Source organism: Eretmochelys imbricata, chromosome 3, assembly GCF_965152235.1.
Source record: "Eretmochelys imbricata isolate rEreImb1 chromosome 3, rEreImb1.hap1, whole genome shotgun sequence".
Lineage (NCBI taxonomy): Eukaryota > Metazoa > Chordata > Testudines > Cheloniidae > Eretmochelys > Eretmochelys imbricata.
In genome coordinates, this window is record NC_135574.1 from 111,768,085 (window position 1) to 111,790,159 (window position 22,075).

The following is a 22,075-nucleotide window of genomic DNA, read 5'->3' on the forward strand; positions in this document are numbered from 1 at the left end:
CACTTGATGTATTTGTGTCTCACTTGAAATATGCAGATTGTGTTGAATCTAAGGCAGGAGTGGCCAACCTGCGGCTCTGGAGCCACATGCGGCTCTTCAGAAGTTAATATGCGGCTCCTTGTAAAGGCACCGACTCTGGGGCAGGAGCTACAGGTGCCAGCTTTCCAATGTGCTGGGGGGTGCTCACTGCTCAACCCCTGGCTAAGCCACAGGCCCTACTCCCAGTTCACCCCCCTCCCCTGAGCCTGCCGTGCCCTCGCTCCTTCCCCCCAGAGTCTCTTGCATGCCACGAAACAGCTGATTGGGAAGTGTGGGGATGGAGAGGGAGGCGCTGATCAGTGAGGCTGCCAGTGTGTGGGAAGTGCTGGGAGCTGGGTGGGCGGGAAGGGGGAGCTGATGGGGACTGCTGACGTATTACTGTGGCTCTTTGACAATGTACATTGGTAAATTCTTGCTCCTGCTCAGGCTCAGGTTGGCCACCCCTGATCTAAGCCTTCATTTAAGAAGTGTGTAGTTCAAGGTTGCAAGGAAGTTGTTCAAAATAGTAAATGATGCAGTGTTATCTCACTCAGTGTGCAGACAGCCTAAAAATATGGCTCTGTGATGTATGAACTTCCCTACTCCTGGTAACTCTGAAGCCTAATTATGGCACTTAAATGTCTGCATAATTGCTGTATTTCATTGCTAATCATTTTAGGAGATGTAAAGGGAAAGCAAGCCCAGAGGTAGTGGGAATTATGAGTTGTTACTGGGAGGATATACAGAGGGAAGAACTGAGGACATAAGGAAAACGGGGATGATGGAGACAAACAGTGATAGGAGGATGGAAAAGGAAGAGGGGAAAAAAGGGCAGAAATAGGGATGGTCCTAAAGGTGAGCATATTTGTCCACTAAGTGACACTGAACATGACATTAAAGTTTTCAACAAATAATAAATAGCTTCAGTTATGACATCTTGACCATATTCTACCCTCCTTCTTTGTGCAAACCCCACACTGACATCAGAGGTAAATATTCCTAAACTGGTAGCCTGGCCCATGGAAGACACTAAAATTTTATAGTTGAATGAAGTACACCTCATATAAAATATACGGTCCAATTACATATGGCTTGGCTATGTACGTTGGTAAAAATCTAGTATAGTTTTACGGCTTCCATTAATTGGCAGCACAGTTCTGTTTGTTTGGCATACTACAACGTTCTTTTCTTAATATTACTAATCTCACAACTTGAAAATCCTGAGGGGGGAATTATGATTTGATGATCATAATGATATAAAAATTAAATGTTAGCAGCCCCTTGTTTTCCTTACTCCCCCCCTCTTGTTTTACATTTTGCAGTTTGTTATTTTGGAGTTGCTCTTTTTAGAAAAATATATTTAAGTTTTCAGGCATTTCATACTTAGTTTAATCATGTCTGAACTTGAAAGTCCTAGAAAATAGTTTAGAATTTTATGGGAAATTTGCCCTTAAAAATAGCCTTCTAGGCTACTGTGGGCTACGCTTAGTGTTTCTTATTGAACAAGTCCATATATATTTCACACCTCTCCATTCCCAGTGCTAGAGAATGAGAGCACGTCCTCATTATTGAGAACTGGCATCAAGAAATAGATCAAGACTTCCGCTCACAGCTGAGTTTAAAATCTGCATTGATTCTTATTTTGTGGGGTGTTGATAACAACCATAGTGCCTACGATATTTATCATTTCCCCTTATGGAATGGAGTATGCCTTCAGTCCACTCCATCATCAACCTGTGACAACAGTTGATTCACCAGTAAATTTACAGATCCAGTACTTAGCGCATTCTCCATTCCTGGTCTTTCAAGACATACTGGAATATAGGCATACCATGTGCAATCTGAAGTCTTCAGCCCTGAGTTGAAAGGAAAGTGACAGAATTTCCTTTATCTTTTGAGGACAACCTGTTGTTTGTTTAACGTGGACATTGTGCTCAGTACTGTAAACTTACTGTAAATTGTCATGTGGTCCCTGTCCCAAACAGCTTAAATCCTAATTAAACATAGACAATAGTCAGACTATATGTAGCACACATTTTTAAATGAAACCATTCTACAGTGGGTTATCATACAAAGACCTCATGGAAAATGCATACTTGACGGAGTACAGGGAAGTCTTTTGAACAAGAGGATGGAGTTTCAAAAGTAGGGAATAGCATGAAAGAAGGTCCAAAAATGAGAGCAAAGATTAAACATGGAGAGCTAAGAACATAAAGAGGAGGGAACTTGTGTAGATGTAAGCAAGGACAGATTTGTGCCAAGATTTTGAGATGAGAAAATCTGAATTTGTGAAAGGCAAGAGTAAGCCAATGAAGGGAATTCCACTGTCTACTGCACTCTCCTCTTTACAAATGGATCAAGTTTTTAGGTATTTTTCTGGTTATCTATGGCATTAGCTGCATCATTCTCCTTCATTCTGGAAAAGTATTTCTCAAATAGGCAAACGTTTTTTTTTAAAAAGTGGCTTCTCATCAGTAAAGCAGTTCAAGACTCTCTTCCAAAGCGTCAATGTCTTGTTTTTTTATTTTTTTGTAAAGTCTGACTAAAATGTCAGGCATTATCAGGTATCAAAATAGAGTTGAGCTTTTTGTAAATTATTCTTCTTGACCTACTGGTATCAGTCACTGCCAGTGAGAGGTCCAGAAATTTACACACCTTCCATCCTACTTCTCTAGACAAGCTGTTTAGGAGTTTAGATAAACAGGGTAGAAAGAGGCTACGCACAAATAGCTCTTTTAATGAGGATGGCAAACCACCAAGTTCTGATAGCTTAGAGACCATCTGTTGTGAAGCAGGGTTTTCCGAGATCTGCTTAAAATTATTCTGTAGTTAGATTCACAGTTTTTAATTGTTCTTGGTTCAGGTTGTTTTCCACACAACTGTACAAGTATAAATATGTGGAGACTAAATCATGAGAACTACATTGTGCAGGGAGTTTAGCAAACTCTGTAGCATGTCAGTCATTTTCTCTCTACTCCTGCTGATACTTGAATTACTGATTTCACTGCAGACCCCATTTCTGTGTCTCAGTTTTGGGAATCCAATTCTATTTCTCAATATTGACCTGCACAGTACTACCACATCTGCTGCTGTTCTACCAATCTCAATTTTGACACACTTTGACAAAATTTGAAGAATGTGTCACTTTTCCCTCTCCATTTTACGCCCATCTTTCCTTCACCAATTCAAGGATTCACCTCTCAGCCACCAACTGTCCAGCCAGAATTTGGAGACACTCCTTTCCGAGTTAGTTAATACCATTCTAAACAGGTCACTGAGGAGGTTACAGGTACTCCCTCCACCCAGGGCTCAGTATGCTATCAATGCAGTGTCTGCAGTGCTTGCTAATCCGCAGAGAATAAGCAAATGGGAGCAGAAACCAAATGTCCTACATGGCACTACAGAGCATAGGGCCAAAAAGTACTGTCTACGCTAGGAAAGTTCTGTAAAAAGGTTTCATTGTTACTAACACTGGTTCAGCTCCACCAGTGTTATCAATGTTGGGAACCTCAGTGCAGCTGACCTGATGACTGCTGCTGACATTTTCATGTAGCTCTGCTCTAAATCTAACTAATTGACCCAATTTGGACTTCCTCTTTAAGCAAATCCCTTATTCAAACTAAACCTCTTTTTAAATTATGAGCATGAGACTCTTTAATATTTTAGGTTGCTGACTTAAATGCAGTAGGTGAATTTTTAAATATCAAAGATCCAAGCAGTATGAGCTACTAGATGTATTGACAGAGAAAATTGTGGTTCTTCTGTACAGGATTTTTACTCCAGGATCTTAGCCCCTGAGCAAAAAAACAAGTGAGACTACCAAAGCTCTTAATGTTTTTTGGTTCCCGAAGACAGTGGCAGTAGATACCATCATAAGCCCTGTCACTGGTCATTGCACACACCAGTTTATCCACTGCTTTGGGATCTTAAATTTTGTTCATTCTTGACAACGATCAGCAAAGGAGCATCCCTTGGGTGCTGCACTCTTCCAACCACCACTCCAACTCTTCCACTGTGCCTCATTTTAGTGGTATTGTCTCATTTCTCTTTGTTCCCTTTGCTTTCCAGGCATGTCCAATTTTTCATTGTTCAGTTAGTTTTTCTGAAGCTCTTTTCCCACTACAGGGCTGGGAAAACCACTAAGATGCCAGTTCCCAACTTCTTAAGAGCCAAAACTTTTGGTTCTGTGGTCCAACTTTTAATTTCAGTGTCGAGTGCTCTGGTCTTTTGACACCACTGACTTGGTACTTTGGTGCTTTTGCTTGGTGTTTCAGTGCTCTTGCTCATTAGTTTTGCTTTGTAATTTCAACAATTATTGCTTTAGTGTCTTTTCCAAGGATTCTACTCCTATTCATTTCCATAGCTGTTTGTTCTTTCAGGGAGTTGTTTGTTTCTTAGGAAGGAAGGAAGGAAGGACACATCAGTTTCAAGGGATGATGCATCAGAAAGATGTCATTACTTCAGCAAATGTCCTGTATCCTTGGGAATTTTAATATGCTATGTAGGACTGTTCTGCATCTTCAGTTGTCACCATATGCACTCACTGTTATGGGGAACACCTCAAATTGCTCATTGAGGTACCTCATCTGGCACAAGGCCAATCAGAGTGCTTTGAAAGAAAAATCTTCAAAGTATAAACCTGAGTCAGTTTTGATTGGTAATCATGAAAACTCAGCGTTGGCACTGCCCAAGAGAACCAATTTACCTGTAGGGTCAGTGGCCTAGCTTCACTACCAAAGTGTCCTGCATCTTCCTGAAAGCTGGACTCCATCATAGGTTGAATCCACTGGCATCTAGGTGTTGGCAATTGAAGTTAATGGTGATGACCTGAATTGATAACTGATCAAAGAAGTTTTAGATGGTCACCCAGGGAGCCTTCATTCTCTTTTAGAGGCAGAAGTCTGGCAATGTGCTCTTGACCTGTAGACACTTACATGCAGCTAGGAATACATGTCAGGAATTGAGCATCTCCAGTTCCTTTTATCTGATGAATGCTATCAATTTTGTATTGTCTCTTTTGGGCTAGCATTGAAGCCACCTGGCTATACAAAATGCTCAGCAGTAATAGAAGTCTGTTTGCACAGGCTGACAGTGTGTGTGTTTTCCTACTTGAACAATTGGCTGTTCAATTACACCACTCTGAGGGTTTCAAAGGATCAATCTCTTTCACCACAGATTATGAACTACCCAGTGTCCCAACTTGTCTCTAGCAATCAGTTGGAATATATCGGAATTCAGCCAGATATGGTTTAACTTTCAAAGCATTCTTAGCCCAGGGCAGGATCTGGGACTGCTGGTCTGGCGGAAAGGATATGCAAGAGCCAGCAAGTGTGATCTTGGATGATGCTACAGATGTTTGGCCTTGTGAGGCAGCTGCAGTGGACCTTGAAGCACGCAACACATGGCCTTTCACATCCCATTAGTATGACACAGTATGATATTCCAGCCTCAGTGGCCTGGTAGCAGACCAGGCATAATCCTCTTTAGGGAATGGATTTCCAAATGCCACCTCTTCACACTGTAGTGCAGAAACTGCTTGAACAACCTTCTTCACCTGTCTGAGTCTAACCTAAAGTCTAGGTCCATCTAAATTCGTTGGGTAGCTGCTTTGACTTATCATGCATTGGTCAAAGATAGATCAGTGCTTCCACAGCCCCTCATCATCAGGTTCATGCAAGGGCTCAGGGCTTGACATATTTTAGTACCCTTTCCAATTAAAATGCCTCCTGTGTCATGAAACATTAATATTGTCCTGACAAATTATGATGTGCCTTTTAAAAGACTCAATGATTATTTTCCTTGTAGCAGAGACTTGAGCTTGCAGAGTGTCTGAACTTCAGATTCTAGTAACTGATGCTCCTAAACTAACCTTTACTAGGATAAGTTGGTGCTGCAGAGTAATCTTCAAAGTAGTGATGGAGCTCCACCTTACTGAGCTTATTGGCAGGACAACATTTTTCTCATATTCACATGCCCAGGCAAAGCCCTTCTCTAGGTCCATAATATTAAAAGTTCCTTCCATTCTAATGGAGCAGACGAAATATCTCACTCAAAGTCCACCCAATATATTGCTTTGTTTGATATCCATCACTAAGATAGCTGTGATTGACCTAGCTTGAAGCTGGAAAAATGTGTTGGCTCAATCAACCTTAGAGCAACTTCCTCTCTGTCTTCAGTTATTTCTATTTCAGATACATGCAGGTCAGCCACTTCGTCCCTGCACCACATATTTACAAAGCAATGCTGCTTGAATTCAGCCCCTACGGAGGAATCCTGCTTTGGTCTCTCTCCTGCAGAACCTATTTCTGAAGCAGGGCAGCTGAAACTCTCCATCTCCTTGATATGTTTCTTAAGAGATGTCCCTTTAGTTGGCTATGCATTTGAAATTTTGTTTTCTACAGGCTATCAGGCTTGATATTTTGAAGAGATACCTCATGTGAAGAAAAAATCTTCTTGTATATTTTGTTGCTATTACCCTTTTTCTTTGCTGCTTGTTTGTTTCATTTTTGCCTTTACATTTTTTAAATCTCCAGGAGTTAGAATCCTACACAGCTGGTATTTTTAGAGTAGGAGGAAACTACTTGGCATGTAATTCTTCAGTTCTGAAGATAACCTTTTGCATGACTTTTGCTCTCTCACCCAAGTTCCTAAGGGAACTTTAAGATGGTGGTCTGTCTTTGTTTGCATTGAGTAATTAATCTTTTCAGTCATTTTATTTATGATTAGCTAACTTATTTCAGGGGGTGGGGGTGTAGGAAAGCAATGCTTCCCAATAACATAAGAAGCTAACTGAAGAGTTCCAAGGATGATGTTTACAGCCCAGAGATTGTATGTCATCACCAGTACGGGGCATGGTTTATGGTCTAGCCCACTATTGCTGCCTTTGGAGAGTTCAGCCTAACTTGTTCTAGTGCGGCCAAGAATTGAGAATCCTGCAAGGTTATATATTTAAAAAAAAAGTACAAGGTAGGTAAGCTTTGTTTCCTCTTAAAATGCAACCAAATTAGGGAAAAAGGGAGACTAGTTCACACCAAAATGGTAGAAATCTTTTTCTTCTTGAGTACTTTCCATGCCCATTTCCCTATGAATAGAATAGATGCTATAAAAAAAAGTACACAATGAAATAAAGTATCTTCTAGTGAAACTCAGATCACTTCTGGAAGAGGTAATCTATCTTGATTTTATAGTGTAGGTTTAAAAGTGTGTGTGTGTGTGTGTGTGTACTAATATGAAAGGGCAGTAAAATTTTGTGCTAGAAATTAATTGTTCAATCCTACTTTAAATTTTAGGCGATAGACTTTTCTACTACCCGGGTGGGTTTTTAGGTCTAAAATCAAGGAGCTACCTCGTTCACTACATGTTGTTTGTCATCACTGAGGTTTCATGCCCCCACTGAATTATGCTTGCTTGAGACCAGTCTACTGCAGTACTGTTAGTAATGCGATTACAAAGGATAAGAGGAAGAAGAGTATACTATAGTTTGTAAATATAAGTTGAGAAACTGAACAATAAAAATAAAGGTAGTCTTCCTTAACTTAAATTATCTTTTAATTCTCTTCTCAAGTTTGCCAAGTTTAAGGCCATTGTTGGATGTATATTACCTGCCACTTACCAACATGCGGATAGCCAGAACATTCTGCTTCACCAACAATGGACAGGCGTTGTATCTTGTCTCACCTACAGAAATCCAGAGAATCACATACAGTCAAGAAACTTGTGAAAACCTACAGGTAAAGATTAGAGTGTTAATACTGTTGTTTCTTCATAAGTAGGTATCCTCTACAGGTCCCAGATCTTAATTCTTGATAATCACATGGTAGATTAAAACCCCTGCTAAAGAAGCTATGGTGCACTGGAGGGCTTTACAGTATATATAACACATCATGATCTGTGGTGCTTCAGTTCCCTTTCTGCCAAATGGTGCTGAAACATCTTGTGTACATCTGTGGGGCAGTCTTTTCCTTTTTTTGGTCAGTCATGTTCCATGTTAAACTTCCTTGATCATTCTTGCAGTTAAGGACTTCAAAATTCCTTCAGTCAAAATGGTAGTAATCAAAGATGCATGCTGCCAGAAGCAGAGAGCACATACTCAAGGCATTTTGATTGACGCATTATGTTGTGGGAATTTCAGAGATGAAGCATGAGATTCTTATCTCTTTTTTGGCCCCATATGACAAATAAAAGGTCCAGAGCAGCATAAAGGGACTCCACAAGTGCCAGTTTCGGATGGGGAAGAATTCCCGCAATGTTAGAACTGTGGAGGATGCACGTGCAACAAGCAACATGTTGCAGAATTAGGGCATTATCCTTTTTTGGAAAATCTTCAACATCAGTGCATAGTTGGAAGCATGTAAGCATACAAAGCCTGATTTTTAGTCCACTTAGTCATCTGTTCTGGCTTTATAACTCTCCTAAGAATAATTTAGATAAAAATGGAACTGACCATTAAATACCAGGATGTGTTGCATACTGTGTACACTTCAGTGTGTGTGTGTATGTGTGTTGGCTGCCTTGAATATCATGTAAGCATCTTGGGTAAGATTTTCAAAAGCAGTCCGCATTGTCCTGACTTTGCTCCTATTGAACTTAGTGGAAGTTTCACTGCTAATTTCAATGGGAGAATAGTTAAGGAGCACCAAGTGTTCCTGAAAATTCCACCATTATGTCTGCTTCCCACAAAAGGGATGGGACCAAAGAGTGTGGATCTAGAAAGGACCCAGTATCTCAGAACTTCAGTCAAAGGTAAGGGTGTTTTCATGTATCTTTATTCCATGAAGTGCAAATTTTAATATCACTGTAGAAACAGAAATTCTGGGATAGAAACAGGAATTCTATCCTCTGACAACCATCAGGAATGTGTGCACTGTACATCTTCTTATACTATTACATATGTATCTATTTTAGAGTTAAGTTCATGAGAACTATTGCTCCCATACTGTTGGATTAGTTCTTTTCCATGCTAATGAGCCATCTGGGTGAAACAGAGAAACAAATGAAAAAAATGTCCTTGAAAGGATAACATTTTGCAGGAGTTTTCAAGTAACACAATAGGGGTGAAATCTTGGCCTTAGTGAAGTCATTAACTTCAGTGGGGCCAGGATTTCACCCTAGAATTCTAAAAAGTGAATCCATGAGTATCCAGTCGCTGTCCATCCTAATGTTATCTCATTTTAAAAATTCCAGAACTAAGACAGCTTTTCAGCCACAGCTATAAGTCAGAAGAAAAGGAGCTGAGTGTTTGTTTTAATTGGACCTGACTTACATGTTCTTGAATTTGTGTGTTCTGCATATTAGAAATCAGAAAAAAACATAAAGGCAGCTCGTTATATAATGAAGACATGGTGCCACAATGAAATATTAGATAGCCACAGACTTGTGTATCAGAAGCGATGGAAATGACTTGATGTCTTGAAATTAAGCAATATTTAAAAATTAGGCAAGATAACATGAACTACATATAAAGTATGGACATAAACTGGACATGTAGAAATGTGGTAAATGTAGTTTCAGCAGGAAAAGAGTTAGTGTTGCCCAATTTTTAGTTGAGGGAAGACATTGCTATTCTTAAATATTTATTTTCAAGTACTCTTGTATTACAAGCTCAAACTATTAGATAGCAGATGACTTTGAAGAGTTTCCTGATCTGTTCTTGACTTCTATTCAGGCATATTGCCAAACATAGAAGATAAAATTCTTCTGAATATCTGCTGCAAAGTTCTCTCCTAGTGTGAATACATTGCATTATGAAATTGCAAACCCGGAAGGTAGATGGTTAAAGTGAAAATGGACTACAGTAGTCTTATGTTTTTATAAGAGTCTTTAAAAAGGAAATATGTTGTTTCTAGCAATAATTTTTTTTTCATTACAAAGGAAATGTTGGGTGAGCTCTTCACTCCAGTAGAAACACCAGAAGCCCCAAACAGGGGCTTCTTTAAAGGCCTGTTTGGAGGTGGTGCACAGTCACTCGACAGAGAAGAACTCTGTAAGTTCATTTCTTTTATTCTGAAAAGTATTTCCACATGAGGAAAGTGGTGAACCATGCAGAATGTATTTAAATATTCTGTACAATTGTTCATTAAAAGAAGATTAATGTTTTAAAGAGAAGCACTCAGAAATCGGGAAATAAGATTTCCTCTGCAAACATAACTCGCATATTTATATGCAATATAATGAAATCCTTAAGTACAAGATCACATATTATTTTCCAGTGAATCTTCTGCCTCATTTATGCAGGGGTTGGATGGTGCAATAAGTACAACAGCTGATACATAATTATATTAATCATCACCATTCATATGTGGCCTCATACCTGATTCACTGAGCACCATCCACCCATTGTACTGATTACTCAAATATAGAAGGGAAGTGGTAAATAATGAAGCACGCAGGCCAGTAATACAGAAAGATCTGGATCACATTTTAATATGGCTAAATATAAAGTTATAAATCTAAAAACAAAGAATGTAGACCATATTTACAAAACAGGTAATTTTATCCTGGGAAGCAGTGACTCTGGGGGGCAGGGAGAAACCACCACCACCTAAAACAACCACATTTCTGCATGAAACCTAAAAGTTTGACAAAGTTATAGAAGTATCTTAAAATGTCTTCAGAATGGTAGTTTTTAACTATAGGCCTCACTACAGGTTCCAGTTGTAATGTAAATGAAACAATTCATTGATGCCATTCTTTTTTTAAGCAGTCAGTAATATAATTCTATATTGTTAAATGGAATGAGAACCATTCTGTATGGAAATATAAAATCTGATCAGAAAATCTCAAGATATTGCAACAACCCTTTCAACCAGAAATGTGCATATTCTGATCGCAGTAAGAATAAATTGAAATGGAAATTTAAAAAAATAATGCTCCAGAAATTACGAGTAATTTTTTTCTTTTTGATATCTTTTATTTTGATATTATTTTGTTTTCTTAAGCTAAGACTTAAATAGATTATTATAAAAAAAAATTTTTTTTCTCTGATGAAATGACCTGACACACATAAAATAATCAATATGATTTTTAATCAGGTCTGCCATTAGGTATTTGGTGTCCTAAGTGAAAAAATAATTTGGCCCTCCTTTGACTAATGGAAAAAAGTACTAATTTTACAGTAGCATATGATGTGAGGGTAATAATATTATTTAAACAGTAGTATTTGTTTTTTGTTTTAGTCAAACAGAATGCTTAAATGGATGATAATTTTGAGTTAAATTCCTAATTTTTTCTGCTTTGAAGTTGGAGTTAAACAGTGTCTAATGTTACCACTAATCAGTTTATAGGAAGCCTTATTTTTCCGTTTTGGGTATCTTGTTCCTTGAATATATGTAGTTGGAGAATCAGCATCTGGAAAGGCATCAAGAAGTCTTGCTCAGCATATCCCAGGGCCTGGTGGTATTGAAGGTGTTAAAGGATCAGCATCTGGAGTAATTGGTGAACTGGCACGAGCCAGGATTGCACTAGACGAAAGAGGGCAGAAACTAGGAGAATTGGACGAAAGAACAGCTGCTATGCTAAGTAGTGCTGATTCTTTCTCTAAACATGCTCATGAGGTGAGTCCTTTTAGTGCATCAACATGGTGCTATATCAGAGTTGTATGAGATGTGCAATTAACTTTATATTCACTGAAAAAGAGAAAAGATCTGCAAGAAATAGGAATCAATATGATTAATACTTAACACTTCCTTTGTCTTCCTATGGAGCATCACATTTTCCCCTAATGGTTAAGCTGACAATGTCTGCCATTGAAGTAACCAGCCTCACCATATAAGAATTTTTTACAGAGCTGGACTGTGCCTATCTGGCATGTGTCATGGTGGATACTGCAGGTTAGTTTCCATTGTTAAAGGAATTCATGTCATGGAGTTGGGTATCTTTACTCTACTTTATTTACATTATGTACATGTTCTATTTACACTATGCACACGAGCCCTGAGGAACTTAAATGCAGATAGACCAACCGTATTGTTTCTACAAACAATTGCAGAAATCCCAGTTTGATCATTCAGAGCAGCCACCAGGAACAGAGACCCTCATTGCGGGCCCTCCAGATCTCTTCCTGTCCTGCTACCTGCCACTGAACTTTCACCCTCACAATCAGGAGCCAGAAAGGCAGCAGCAGATTCACGCTTAGCAGATTTGTGATGGAATCTGCTGATATTACTGTTGAAGAAATTCATCACAATGTGAAAAACTTTGTGAGATAATGAAAAATAAAGAACTGATTGTCTTTTATGTGATTGTATCTCTGCATGTCTATGGCACTGTGTGGAAATGTTAATTGTATTTATATCTTTACCTTTTCATTTATTTTTAGATGATGATGAAGTACAAAGATAAGAAGTGGTACCAGTTCTGACAACCTACATCCAAATAGATCAATTTAACTTTATCTTGAGGAGGGAAAATGTCCTTTTTTTCTTTTAATTAATTTCTGCAGGACCACTGGAGTTGGAGGAGTATTCACTGTCTGTTGGATAGTGTTGTTTCCTAGCACAAATCATACACAGTTTTACCTCAGTCATATGGCTTTAACTGAGGAGCATTATATTTAAAACAGACACACACAAAAACTTGAGTGTTTGTCATAGCTGTGGGTTTACTCAGCACTTGGGAACAGAGGTGACACAGGACACTTGGAGAAGAGAGGCAAAGGGGAAAAGATGCAAGATGGGCAGTGGCAATGCAGGATCAATCCTGTGTTAATATGTCATATGCGAAAAGTTTCCGTGTTGTTGTAACTGCTGCCAGTGTTTCACCCTCCTGTGAGGAGAGGCAATAAATCAGGGGTCCAAGAGCTGGAATAAAGTTGTTTGTCTTATTGAAGTATAAATAGCTGACTTTCATCTACCCTCCCTTCCATTACTACTGAAGAAGAGTTATACTCTGTTTGCTACCATCTCTTTGATCAGACAAGCTGGAAGTCTGAAAGTTCCATATTGAAAATGTATAGATTCAGTTGACCTGTTCATAGTCTCTTCTTGGACCCCTGATGTAGTATTCTTGTATTCACATCATACTTTGTCAAGTGCAAAACAAAAGGATAAAACATTTTTGCATTAAAAAAAACTCAAGTGAATAATATGACTGAATTACGTATCATGCTGAGAGTTTTCATTTGTGTTAAGGCTGTGCGAAGTGAAAAGTGAAAACATCTCCATTGTGGTGAGAAGAATATTTCAGTGTCTTTTATGTATCTTCTTTCATTCAGCTAAATCTTTCCCGCTCCCCTCCTCCCCCACACAAAAAACCAATCAACCAATTATTGGTTCAGTTTGTAAAATTTTGGTGTTGGCTATCAGTTTCATTCATCCTGTGAATTTTTATAAATGTTTAACAGAATATCTTTTTACAGCTATTTAATTAAAATTGTTGAGATGGTTCTAAGCAAAAACTGTAGCTAACTTATATCCCCCTTTTGTTCTTTATTACCAAATCAAATAACCTTGGACTCAGGTTTGAAACAGTTTTAAACTCAGTGAAGATGCTGTTTCAAGGATAAGGGCAAGCATCTAATGTTAAGTAGCTATAAGTCTTTTAGTTTATTTCTTAAATCCTGTTCGTAGAGCTACTGTACAAGTCTGTATCTTAGTAGCTTCAAACATTCAAGACCTACTTAAAGATTGGAGTTAGTCTGCAAAACTGTGTTTTCAGTAAATGGATATGATACTGAAAATGAACAATAAAGAGGTTCTCAGTATTTCACAAAATGGAGGACCACACTTCAAATTTGGGCAGGAAAAAAAGTAAGCATTGTGCTAAATCAAAGCAGCATATTGGGTTAGTGTATGACTGCTGCACCAAAGCCATAACTGTAGGGATGAACAGTTAGAAAGAAAGACACATCCCTGAGAAGAAAATGTTTGCATTGTAAAAACTGCGTGATTTCATTATTTTAATCTCAAATTGGAAATAGTGACTAATTGCGTTTTGCAAGGGGGAATAGTTAGAGAATAACAGTGGAGAAGTTTTCTGAAAAGTTTCCCATATTGAATCATTAAGATAAACTCCTTCTAGCACCGTAGCTCTACACGTTTGTCATGCACTCCTCTTCAGGAATTCCCAGGGCAAAATTTGTTATGCTTACATCTAATTGAAAAATGCTGTTATGGGTATATAAGCTTACGGTAAACTTATTATTTGAGAGATGCAAGATATGAAGTGTTAATGATTCTTAATACAGTTCAAAAAATTATAAGTTTTGTCTGAGAAAATGTGTTCAGAATTTTCTATACAAACTGGTGAAATAACTTAATTTTATTTGGGGGTGAGGAAGTTGTTAATGGAATTCACTGACTGCCTTTTGGTTTATCAGTACTTGAGGGTGTACCACACATCCTGCCATTCTGTGCTATATCACACACAATAACAAGTCTGACTATATATTTAAATTTTTGTTAGGAAAAAAAGTGATGCACAAAAGAAAGAAGTTACTGATATGGACATGAAAATGCTAACAAGAAGTTATAGATAAGGGTTATATTAGCTCCAGCTATTTTGACCACACATCTGTTTCATCTCTTCTGTATGTTACCTATTTCAGTTTTGCAGTCAGTTTGCCTACTGTGTATTCAATATACATTAATCTTGTGTTTGCTTGCAATCCAGCAGCAGAAAACCAGATAAACTTACATGAGATCAATTTAAAAAGAAATTCTGAAGTGGTTGTTTAATTTTTCCCTCACCCTTAAATTCAAATTAGTTCTGTTACTTTCCCCAATGGAACTGCATTTCAGGGCAACAGGAATCTATTCAAGAAGCTACTCTGATCAGTCTTTGGGAGAGAGATTCTTAGCAGTGCTTATCAACAAGTCATGATGTCATATCCATGGAAGCTCCCATCGGATTAAGAGGGAAGTCTTGCTTAGTCTTCCCAGAAAGAAGCATTTGACAGCCATCAGCAAGCAAAGCAAGATAGGAAGGAATAAGAGAGCATATATTGGAACAGGGAAGATGTCTGTTTCTTAGGCACTGAACAGTCTCATATTTTCCTTAGCATTGTTTCTGTTTCTCATGGGTCATAGTATATAACTTAGTTTCAAAAATTAGTGAAATGATCGTTGCTTACAAAATGAACACACAATGGCTCTTTAGTCAATTATAGGGACTACATAGCCAATTTTAATTGCTTTTCAATCTAAAATGTTGCCTGTCAGTGTTTTTCCTTGGAAGGAAGTTTGTTATGCAGAAGCTACGTGGCATTTTATTTCCTATTATTTGACAAATTTTATACAGTGAACCCACATTTCAAACGGAGAAGGGAAACATCCTTTTATCCTGTTGATTAGCTTTTCAGTCCTTTGAAACTTTTTTTTTTCTGTGTTTGGAAAAATATCAGAATACAACTGAACTATTACACTTTTCTCTCTCTCTCTCTCTCTTTTTTTTCTTATGGAAGTGCAAGAAACTGCTGCTACTTATGTTAAATGTTGTGTGTCACACTTAATTTAATTATCTTAAATTGAAGAAGCATTGCTTGAGTTTAGAAATCCTGCAAAATTGTAATTTGTTCTGAATGTTATTATGTATAAACATAAGCATATTCCAAATAAGTCTGAAACTGTTACACCACCCACATCTCAAGAGAGATTTGTTCTTTGGAAAATGATCAGTTAGAAAGTATTACATTAATTTACAACTCTATTCCTTGTCTGTTTTTATACTTATGTTTTGCTTGAGGTACTCCTTGCATGACAATTACATTAGAAAGCTATATCCAAAGGTGACTTTTTTTGGCAGTGAATTTTTTTCCCTGGCTTAATAAATAGCACTGATCTGACCTGAACTTTAAACTTGAAATTATTTCCTGCACTTTAAAAGCTTGGTATTTTATTCCTCAATTTTACTTTCCATATTTCTGTAGTTCTGATTCATTATTTGTATAAAAACACTCTCATACAAGACACAGTGCTTAGAACAGACTAGTCTTCACAGCTGATAATTACAGTTTAGAATATAGTTTAGAAAATGTGCTTTTTTTAATCAGCAAACATTGTGTATATAAATATATACAATATAGAGTCTAATAAAGGCACTTACCCTGTGTCAGCATCTGTGGTTTTTAAATAACTACAACACTTTCAGATTGGTTTCAAGATCATACAGTGGCAATCTGTTATATTTATACATACGGTTATAAAATGCTTTTAGTTTTAAAAAATTTTTTATATATGTACACTTTTACCTTTAATTTAAAAAAATGTGTTAAAATTTAAGTCAAAGTACTTAAAAAGTATGTATATTATCCATACAAAAAGTTATGTTTTAAGCTTATAATAAGAAATGCATTCATATCTCATATAGAGATACAATTACTAAACAAAAAAAAGCCCATTTTTTTTCTTCAGAAATATTCTGCAGAAATGAATCATCCTTACTATAACCTCCCTTTTGGAACATTCCAAAATAAAGGGAAGGGAAAGCAGTACTTTCAAAAAAACAAAATCTAATTGTAAAACCTCTCTCAATAGCTGCAGATTGCTGTTGGATGTTTACCATAACTTTTTTGTTTTAAGATAAACAAAATAAAATAAAACAACTAGATTTTCAGGTATTTTTTTCAGCTTTTCTAATAAATTTCCAAATATAAGGGAGTTTTATGTATTTTTGTCAATTAAAGTTTTCCTTTTGTAGTTCACTAATTTTGGTTCTTCATCAGTTTTGTACCTGCTGATCAATATTTGTTTTCAGAATATGTTTTAAAAAGCATATTGTCTGTGTCTGAAGTGCCCTCATCTTTCTATTCATGGTTTGATTTACCTGGGTGGAAATTGGATTGCAATTGCAGTGCTGTGTTGATGTATGTTGTTGGAATTGTGTGCAATGATTGCCTTCCTTTTCAGAGTAATTTCTCAATTGCACTTTTTCCTCATTCTAACCAGTTTCCTATATAGTCTTCTGTGAATCTTTTCCTGTGGATTTTAATGACTTTGCTGTCACTGCAAAAATTTCAAATACTTTGTAGACAGAAATTAACTGTTGGGAGGGTGAGGGGGTGAAGTTAAAGTGAAAAATATATGTGGATCAGCTGAAGTAACTGATTTAACTATTTCCATTCTGACAGTTTAACTTACATTTAAAAGCAAAGCTGTTTAAATTATGCCCATTTCTAATCATCATGTGTCTTGTATAAATGTACTGTAAACTTTATATTTGGTTATAGTGTTTCAAGATAGCAGTGTATTTCTGGAATGTTTTACACTTCAGAAAAGACTGATGAATTCCAGGCCTAGAGATCCAGATAGCAGTTAAAGGTAGAGATGTAATCAGAAAATAATCAAATACAAGATGTGACTAAGTCAGTATTACTTCTAATTTTTCAAGTTAAAACACATCAAAAACTATTTTAATTTTGTTATGCAACTGTAGTCATTTCTTTTGACAGTTGCATGCCTTTTATTAATACTTGTTATATATTACCAGTCAAGACTGATTCATAGACATTACATGTTTTAAACAAACTAAGTTTAAGGAGTCTTATATGAAGTACCAATAATATTCAGCAACAGGCAAGGCAAGAGGGGAGAACATATTTTAAGTATTCCCTTTTTAAAATGTAAATAAACAGTAGTACGTTACTGCAGACCTGAGCTCCATTATGGTTCAGTGGTTAGAACTAGAAGAAACATGCTACTGCTTCATTGTACCAGCACAATGGAAAAATGGAAAACATCAGTAAATTTTTCTAATATTGCCCACTTTTTGGGTACGCATGCTTGTGGTACAGTTCTTGCTTTATGTATATCTTTGTACATGTGTATGGTGGTTTTATTTTATTTTGGTTTGGTTTTTTGTTCATTGCAATTTATTTTTCAGTTAAGTCTTGCTGAGCCCCCCTAGGTCTTGAGGGTTATTACTGGGAAATGCATTTTAGATAGGGTTGCAAATCCATCTGTCTACAAATATAGTTTCATATGAACTGCAAATTGTACTGTTACAAACACAAATGTTAGATTGTGTAGAGTTATTTTACTCGTACTTGAATTAAACTGTCATCATAACAGAACAGTTAAAATTAAGTATGGAATATTTTTGTAAATAAAAAATACCTGTGCAGCTGGTATTTTAAATGGAAAATGTATTATACATTAATGTTTCAGAAAAATGTTCATATGTGTATATGAATGTCTCATTATGCTGAAGGGCTCTGATTGGGCAAAATAAACTACTCAAATTTCTCCTGAAAGATCTCAAACTGACTTTTTTTTTAATTAGTGGTTACTTGTTTTCCACTGAATGTCTTGTTTTGTTGTATTGTATAGTGCCCAGTTACTCTATTCAGAAAGGATGTTCCCCATCTGACAAACAGAGTCTGAGCATAGTACTGTTAAACATTTTAGTTTCTGTACATTGTGCATTTGACAGCAATTTGGGTATATTAGTTTCATTTTTTGTCTGATGCATGCCCTCCGATAAGCTCCACAGATGGTGTGTACCACTAACAGCAGAAGCCAGAGCAGAACTGAAAGTGAAAATGAACAGCAAGGAGCAGGCAAATGTGCACACAAATACGGAAGGGTTTGGGCGATTAGATAGTTTGCAACCCTAACACCCTTGCCCTGTCCCTTCTCCTAGGCCCTGCCTCCACTCACTGCATCCCCCCCTGCCTCTATTGCTTGCTGTCCCCCACTTTCACTGGGCTGAGGCAGGGGGTTGGAGTGCAGGAGGGGGTGTGGGCTCTGGGAGGGAATTTGGGTGCAGGAAGGGGGTTGGGATGCGAGAGTGGGCTTAGGCAGGGGTTTGGGGTGTGAGGAGTGTGGGCTCCAGCTGGGCGGTTCCCGGAAGCGACTGGCATGTTGGGCTCCTAGGCTCGGGCAGTTTTGTGTGCTACCTGTGCCTGCAGGCACCACCCCCATTGGCTATGGTTCCTGGACAATGGGAGCTGTGGAGTTGGCGTTTGAGGTGGGAACAATGTGCAGAGACCAGCTGCGAGCCAAAGGGATGTGCTGGCTGTTTCTGGGAGACATGCAGAGCCAGGGCAGGTAGGGAGTCTGCCTTATCCCTGCTGCACCGCTGACCGGACTTTTAGCGGCCTATTAAAATCACCCCAATTGGTTTCAGTAGCCACCAGGAGATCGAGTCTGGGAGACTTTCAGCCAATCTGGAACGGTTGGCATCACTAGGAAGGGTGGACCTGAGCATATTAGACAAGGGGGTCCTAAAACCTATCCAAAAGATGCTTCTAAGTATAAACGGGATCAGAAAACTCATCAATGTATTTTTGTACAAGAAAGTCAGGAGGCTGCTTATCAGGAAGTTTCTGATCTGTAGTATTCCCCCAATGTTTTCTGGGTTTTGTCCCTTTCTCTGGAGCATCAAAGATGGCCATAGCTGGAGAGATGACAATAGATGCAGTGAGCTGGTCCTCAGCTACTTGGCAGGTGGGTCTTGCTTATAAATTCAGGGTCAGGAAAGAATTGGCAGTCACCTTGGATTTCCCCCACCCACCTTCCTTTGCAACATAGGGTACAGATCACTTCCTAGGATCATCTGGGTATATCTCATTTAATCATTTCCCTGACATTGCAGAGGACTCAGGCATTGGTGTACCTCACTCCCACCTATCCTCTCCCTGTGGCACATACTAATTAATTCTCCTCAGGATTATAGTACATGGGCTTGATGTGGCAGTGGCTGGGTGGTGTTTAGTGGTCTGTGATATATAGGAAGTCAGATTAGATGATCTGGTTGTTTCTTCTGGCCTTAAACGCTATGACTCTAAGATAGCCCTGGGACTACCAACAGACAGTTATGATCACCCATTTTGCAAAATAGACTTTATAAGGCAAATTTTTTCTCTACTGCCATTTTAAGATAGTTTAGTAAATCTCTAATAATTGAAAAAGAGACCACATTTTTTCTATTTTTTCCCCCCTTCACTATCTGGGAATAGAGACATTTGTGAACTTCCATTGATGAAATCAGTGCACTGTGTATGCTGTTATATGGTGCCTGTTGAATTTGCAGATGATCACCTCTAACTTTCAATTATAAAATTGCTTTTGGCCTTTACAGTTGTAATGAAAACCTTTCCAAATGTAGATCAAGTGTAAGACTTAATGCAATGATATTTTCTGAAGTCTGGAGGCAACCTGAAGTAATAGCTCTGAGATGTGTGAACTGCCCCATTCATCTGAGAGTGTCTATTTTGAAACCAAATAATGTCAACTTTAAAATAACCAGTAGTGCAATATTTAATGTTGATAGTAACATCCAACGGTGCAAGAATAAATTGCATTTTACATCTTCCGTGGGTGCTCAGTACCCAAAACCTCCAGCTTCTCTCTTGTAACTTCTATTATGCATTTTAAATACTAAATTCTGCAGTACACTATGACTTTTAAAATAGTGACTAAAATTTAATTTACTATGAAATGAGGGGTATCCTATGTCCTATTCAATTCAGTAAAAAAAAAAACAACCCAGGTTATTTGAAGCTATGGCAAAGCCTCCAGTCTTTTCAGATGGAATGATGCAGCATGAAGCCAGAAAATACTTAAGGGCAAGCTGCTGGCAACCCCTACATTTAGGGCTTGACTGGCCACAAGTTGTACCACCAATTAAAATCAGCTTTTGCTGGGAGAGAAATTAACCCCTCTCTCACTTGAATTTGTCAGGGAAGTTTTGGCACTGTGCCAAAATAACTAATCACAAACATTCTAAAGCTGGGTTTATGCAGCTGGGCTGGACTCTGAGCTGCCAGAGTAGCTATAGTGGGGAAGTGGAAGGGGAAAAAATGCAGGCTGTGTTTCCCTTGGACTTGGCACAGGGCCCCAGTATCCATGCCCGCTCTGGGAATCCTAACGGGGCAGGGACAATGATAGGCTCCCTCCACCGAATACCCCCTGATCCCAATCGTGCAGTCTTCTGACCCCATCCACCTCCCCTGTATATCTCATAGGTAGGGCCCTACTAAATTCACGGTCCATTTTGGTCAATTTCATGGTCATAGGATTTTAAAAATAATAAATTTCATGATTTCAGCTATTTAAATCTGAAATTTCATGGTATTGTAATTTGTAGGGGGGTTGCAAGATTATTGTAAGGGGAGTTGCAGTACTGCTATCCTTACTTCTGTGCTGCTGCGTGCCCCCTTCAGAGCTGGGTGTCAAACAACTGCCATTCTCCAACAACCCAGCTCTGAAGGGTGACAATATTGTGACTCCCCTCCCCCTAAAATAACCTTGCTTTTGGGTCAGGATCCCCAATTTGAGAAACGCTGGTCTCCCCTGTGAAATCTGTATAGGGTAAAAACACACAAAAAAAGATTTCACAGGGGGAAACCAGCTTTCATAGGCCGTGATGTGTTTTTTCATGGCTGTGAATTTGGTAGGACCCTACACAGAGGGCAGGCACATCTTTAACTTCAGGGGTAGGAGAGGAAGACAAACAAGCCAGGCTGGGCTCTCCTCCCCCACCCCCTTCAGCTGACCACACCTAGCATCCAATCCCTCTTTAGGATAACAGCTTCTGCAAGCTATTATTTTTTGTATTATAACATAGTTAGTTGTGTATCTGAAGTGGTAGCAGTCTGCTGTGGTGTTGAAGGTGCAGAGTCCAGACCCTGCTGCTATCTGATGGGGGATTGCCACTTGCACATAAAAGAATATTTAAGCTTTTTCTTTTAAAAAGATAACCACCCCTGAAAAAAACAAAAAAACCTTAACACTATTTGGGTTCCAAAGTCAAGCACTCAAATGTTAAGAAGTGTCAGATTTCCCGCTGCTCATGCAACCTGTGTGTACATTCTGATATCATCTTTAATTACATGATCACATTTACCAGAGAACCCCTGCCTAATTCACTGTAGACGAGGCAGAATTAAGATTGCACAGAAAGCCATAAATCTGGCATTTCCAAACGTGTGTGTTTGACTTTGCAATCTTAAATAATGCTCTTAACATGGTGGATTACCTGGACTAAAAACTTCTTAATTTATAGGTCTCAAAATGCAATTGTATATGGGGACGTCGTCATTTGGGGTGGGGGGGTGTCTAGTAGGGTCCCACAAGAATTGGTTCTTAGCCTTACACTGTCTAATATTTTTATCAACAACCTG

At 38.2% G+C, this 22,075-nt stretch overlaps 1 protein-coding gene across 7 annotated transcripts in view; it reads left to right on the forward strand.

Annotated features, from left to right (window-relative positions):
• The window catches only part of STXBP5 (syntaxin binding protein 5), a 189,638-nt gene extending 171,436 nt beyond the window's left edge, over nt 1-18,202 (forward strand). For 3 of the 7 annotated variants that reach the window (XM_077813177.1, XM_077813180.1, XM_077813182.1), the window contains 4 exons: nt 7,583-7,748; nt 9,889-10,000; nt 11,350-11,570; nt 12,335-18,202. In XM_077813177.1, coding sequence (XP_077669303.1) covers nt 7,583-7,748; nt 9,889-10,000; nt 11,350-11,570; nt 12,335-12,376 — 541 coding nt within the window. In that variant the 3' untranslated portion in view covers nt 12,377-18,202. Of the gene's footprint in view, nt 1-7,582; nt 7,749-9,888; nt 10,001-11,349 lie in introns of all 7 variants that reach the window. The other 4 variants (XM_077813176.1, XM_077813181.1, XM_077813178.1 and 1 more) reach the window with 2 other exon arrangements.
• The last annotated feature ends 3,873 nt before the right edge of the window (nt 18,203-22,075 follow it).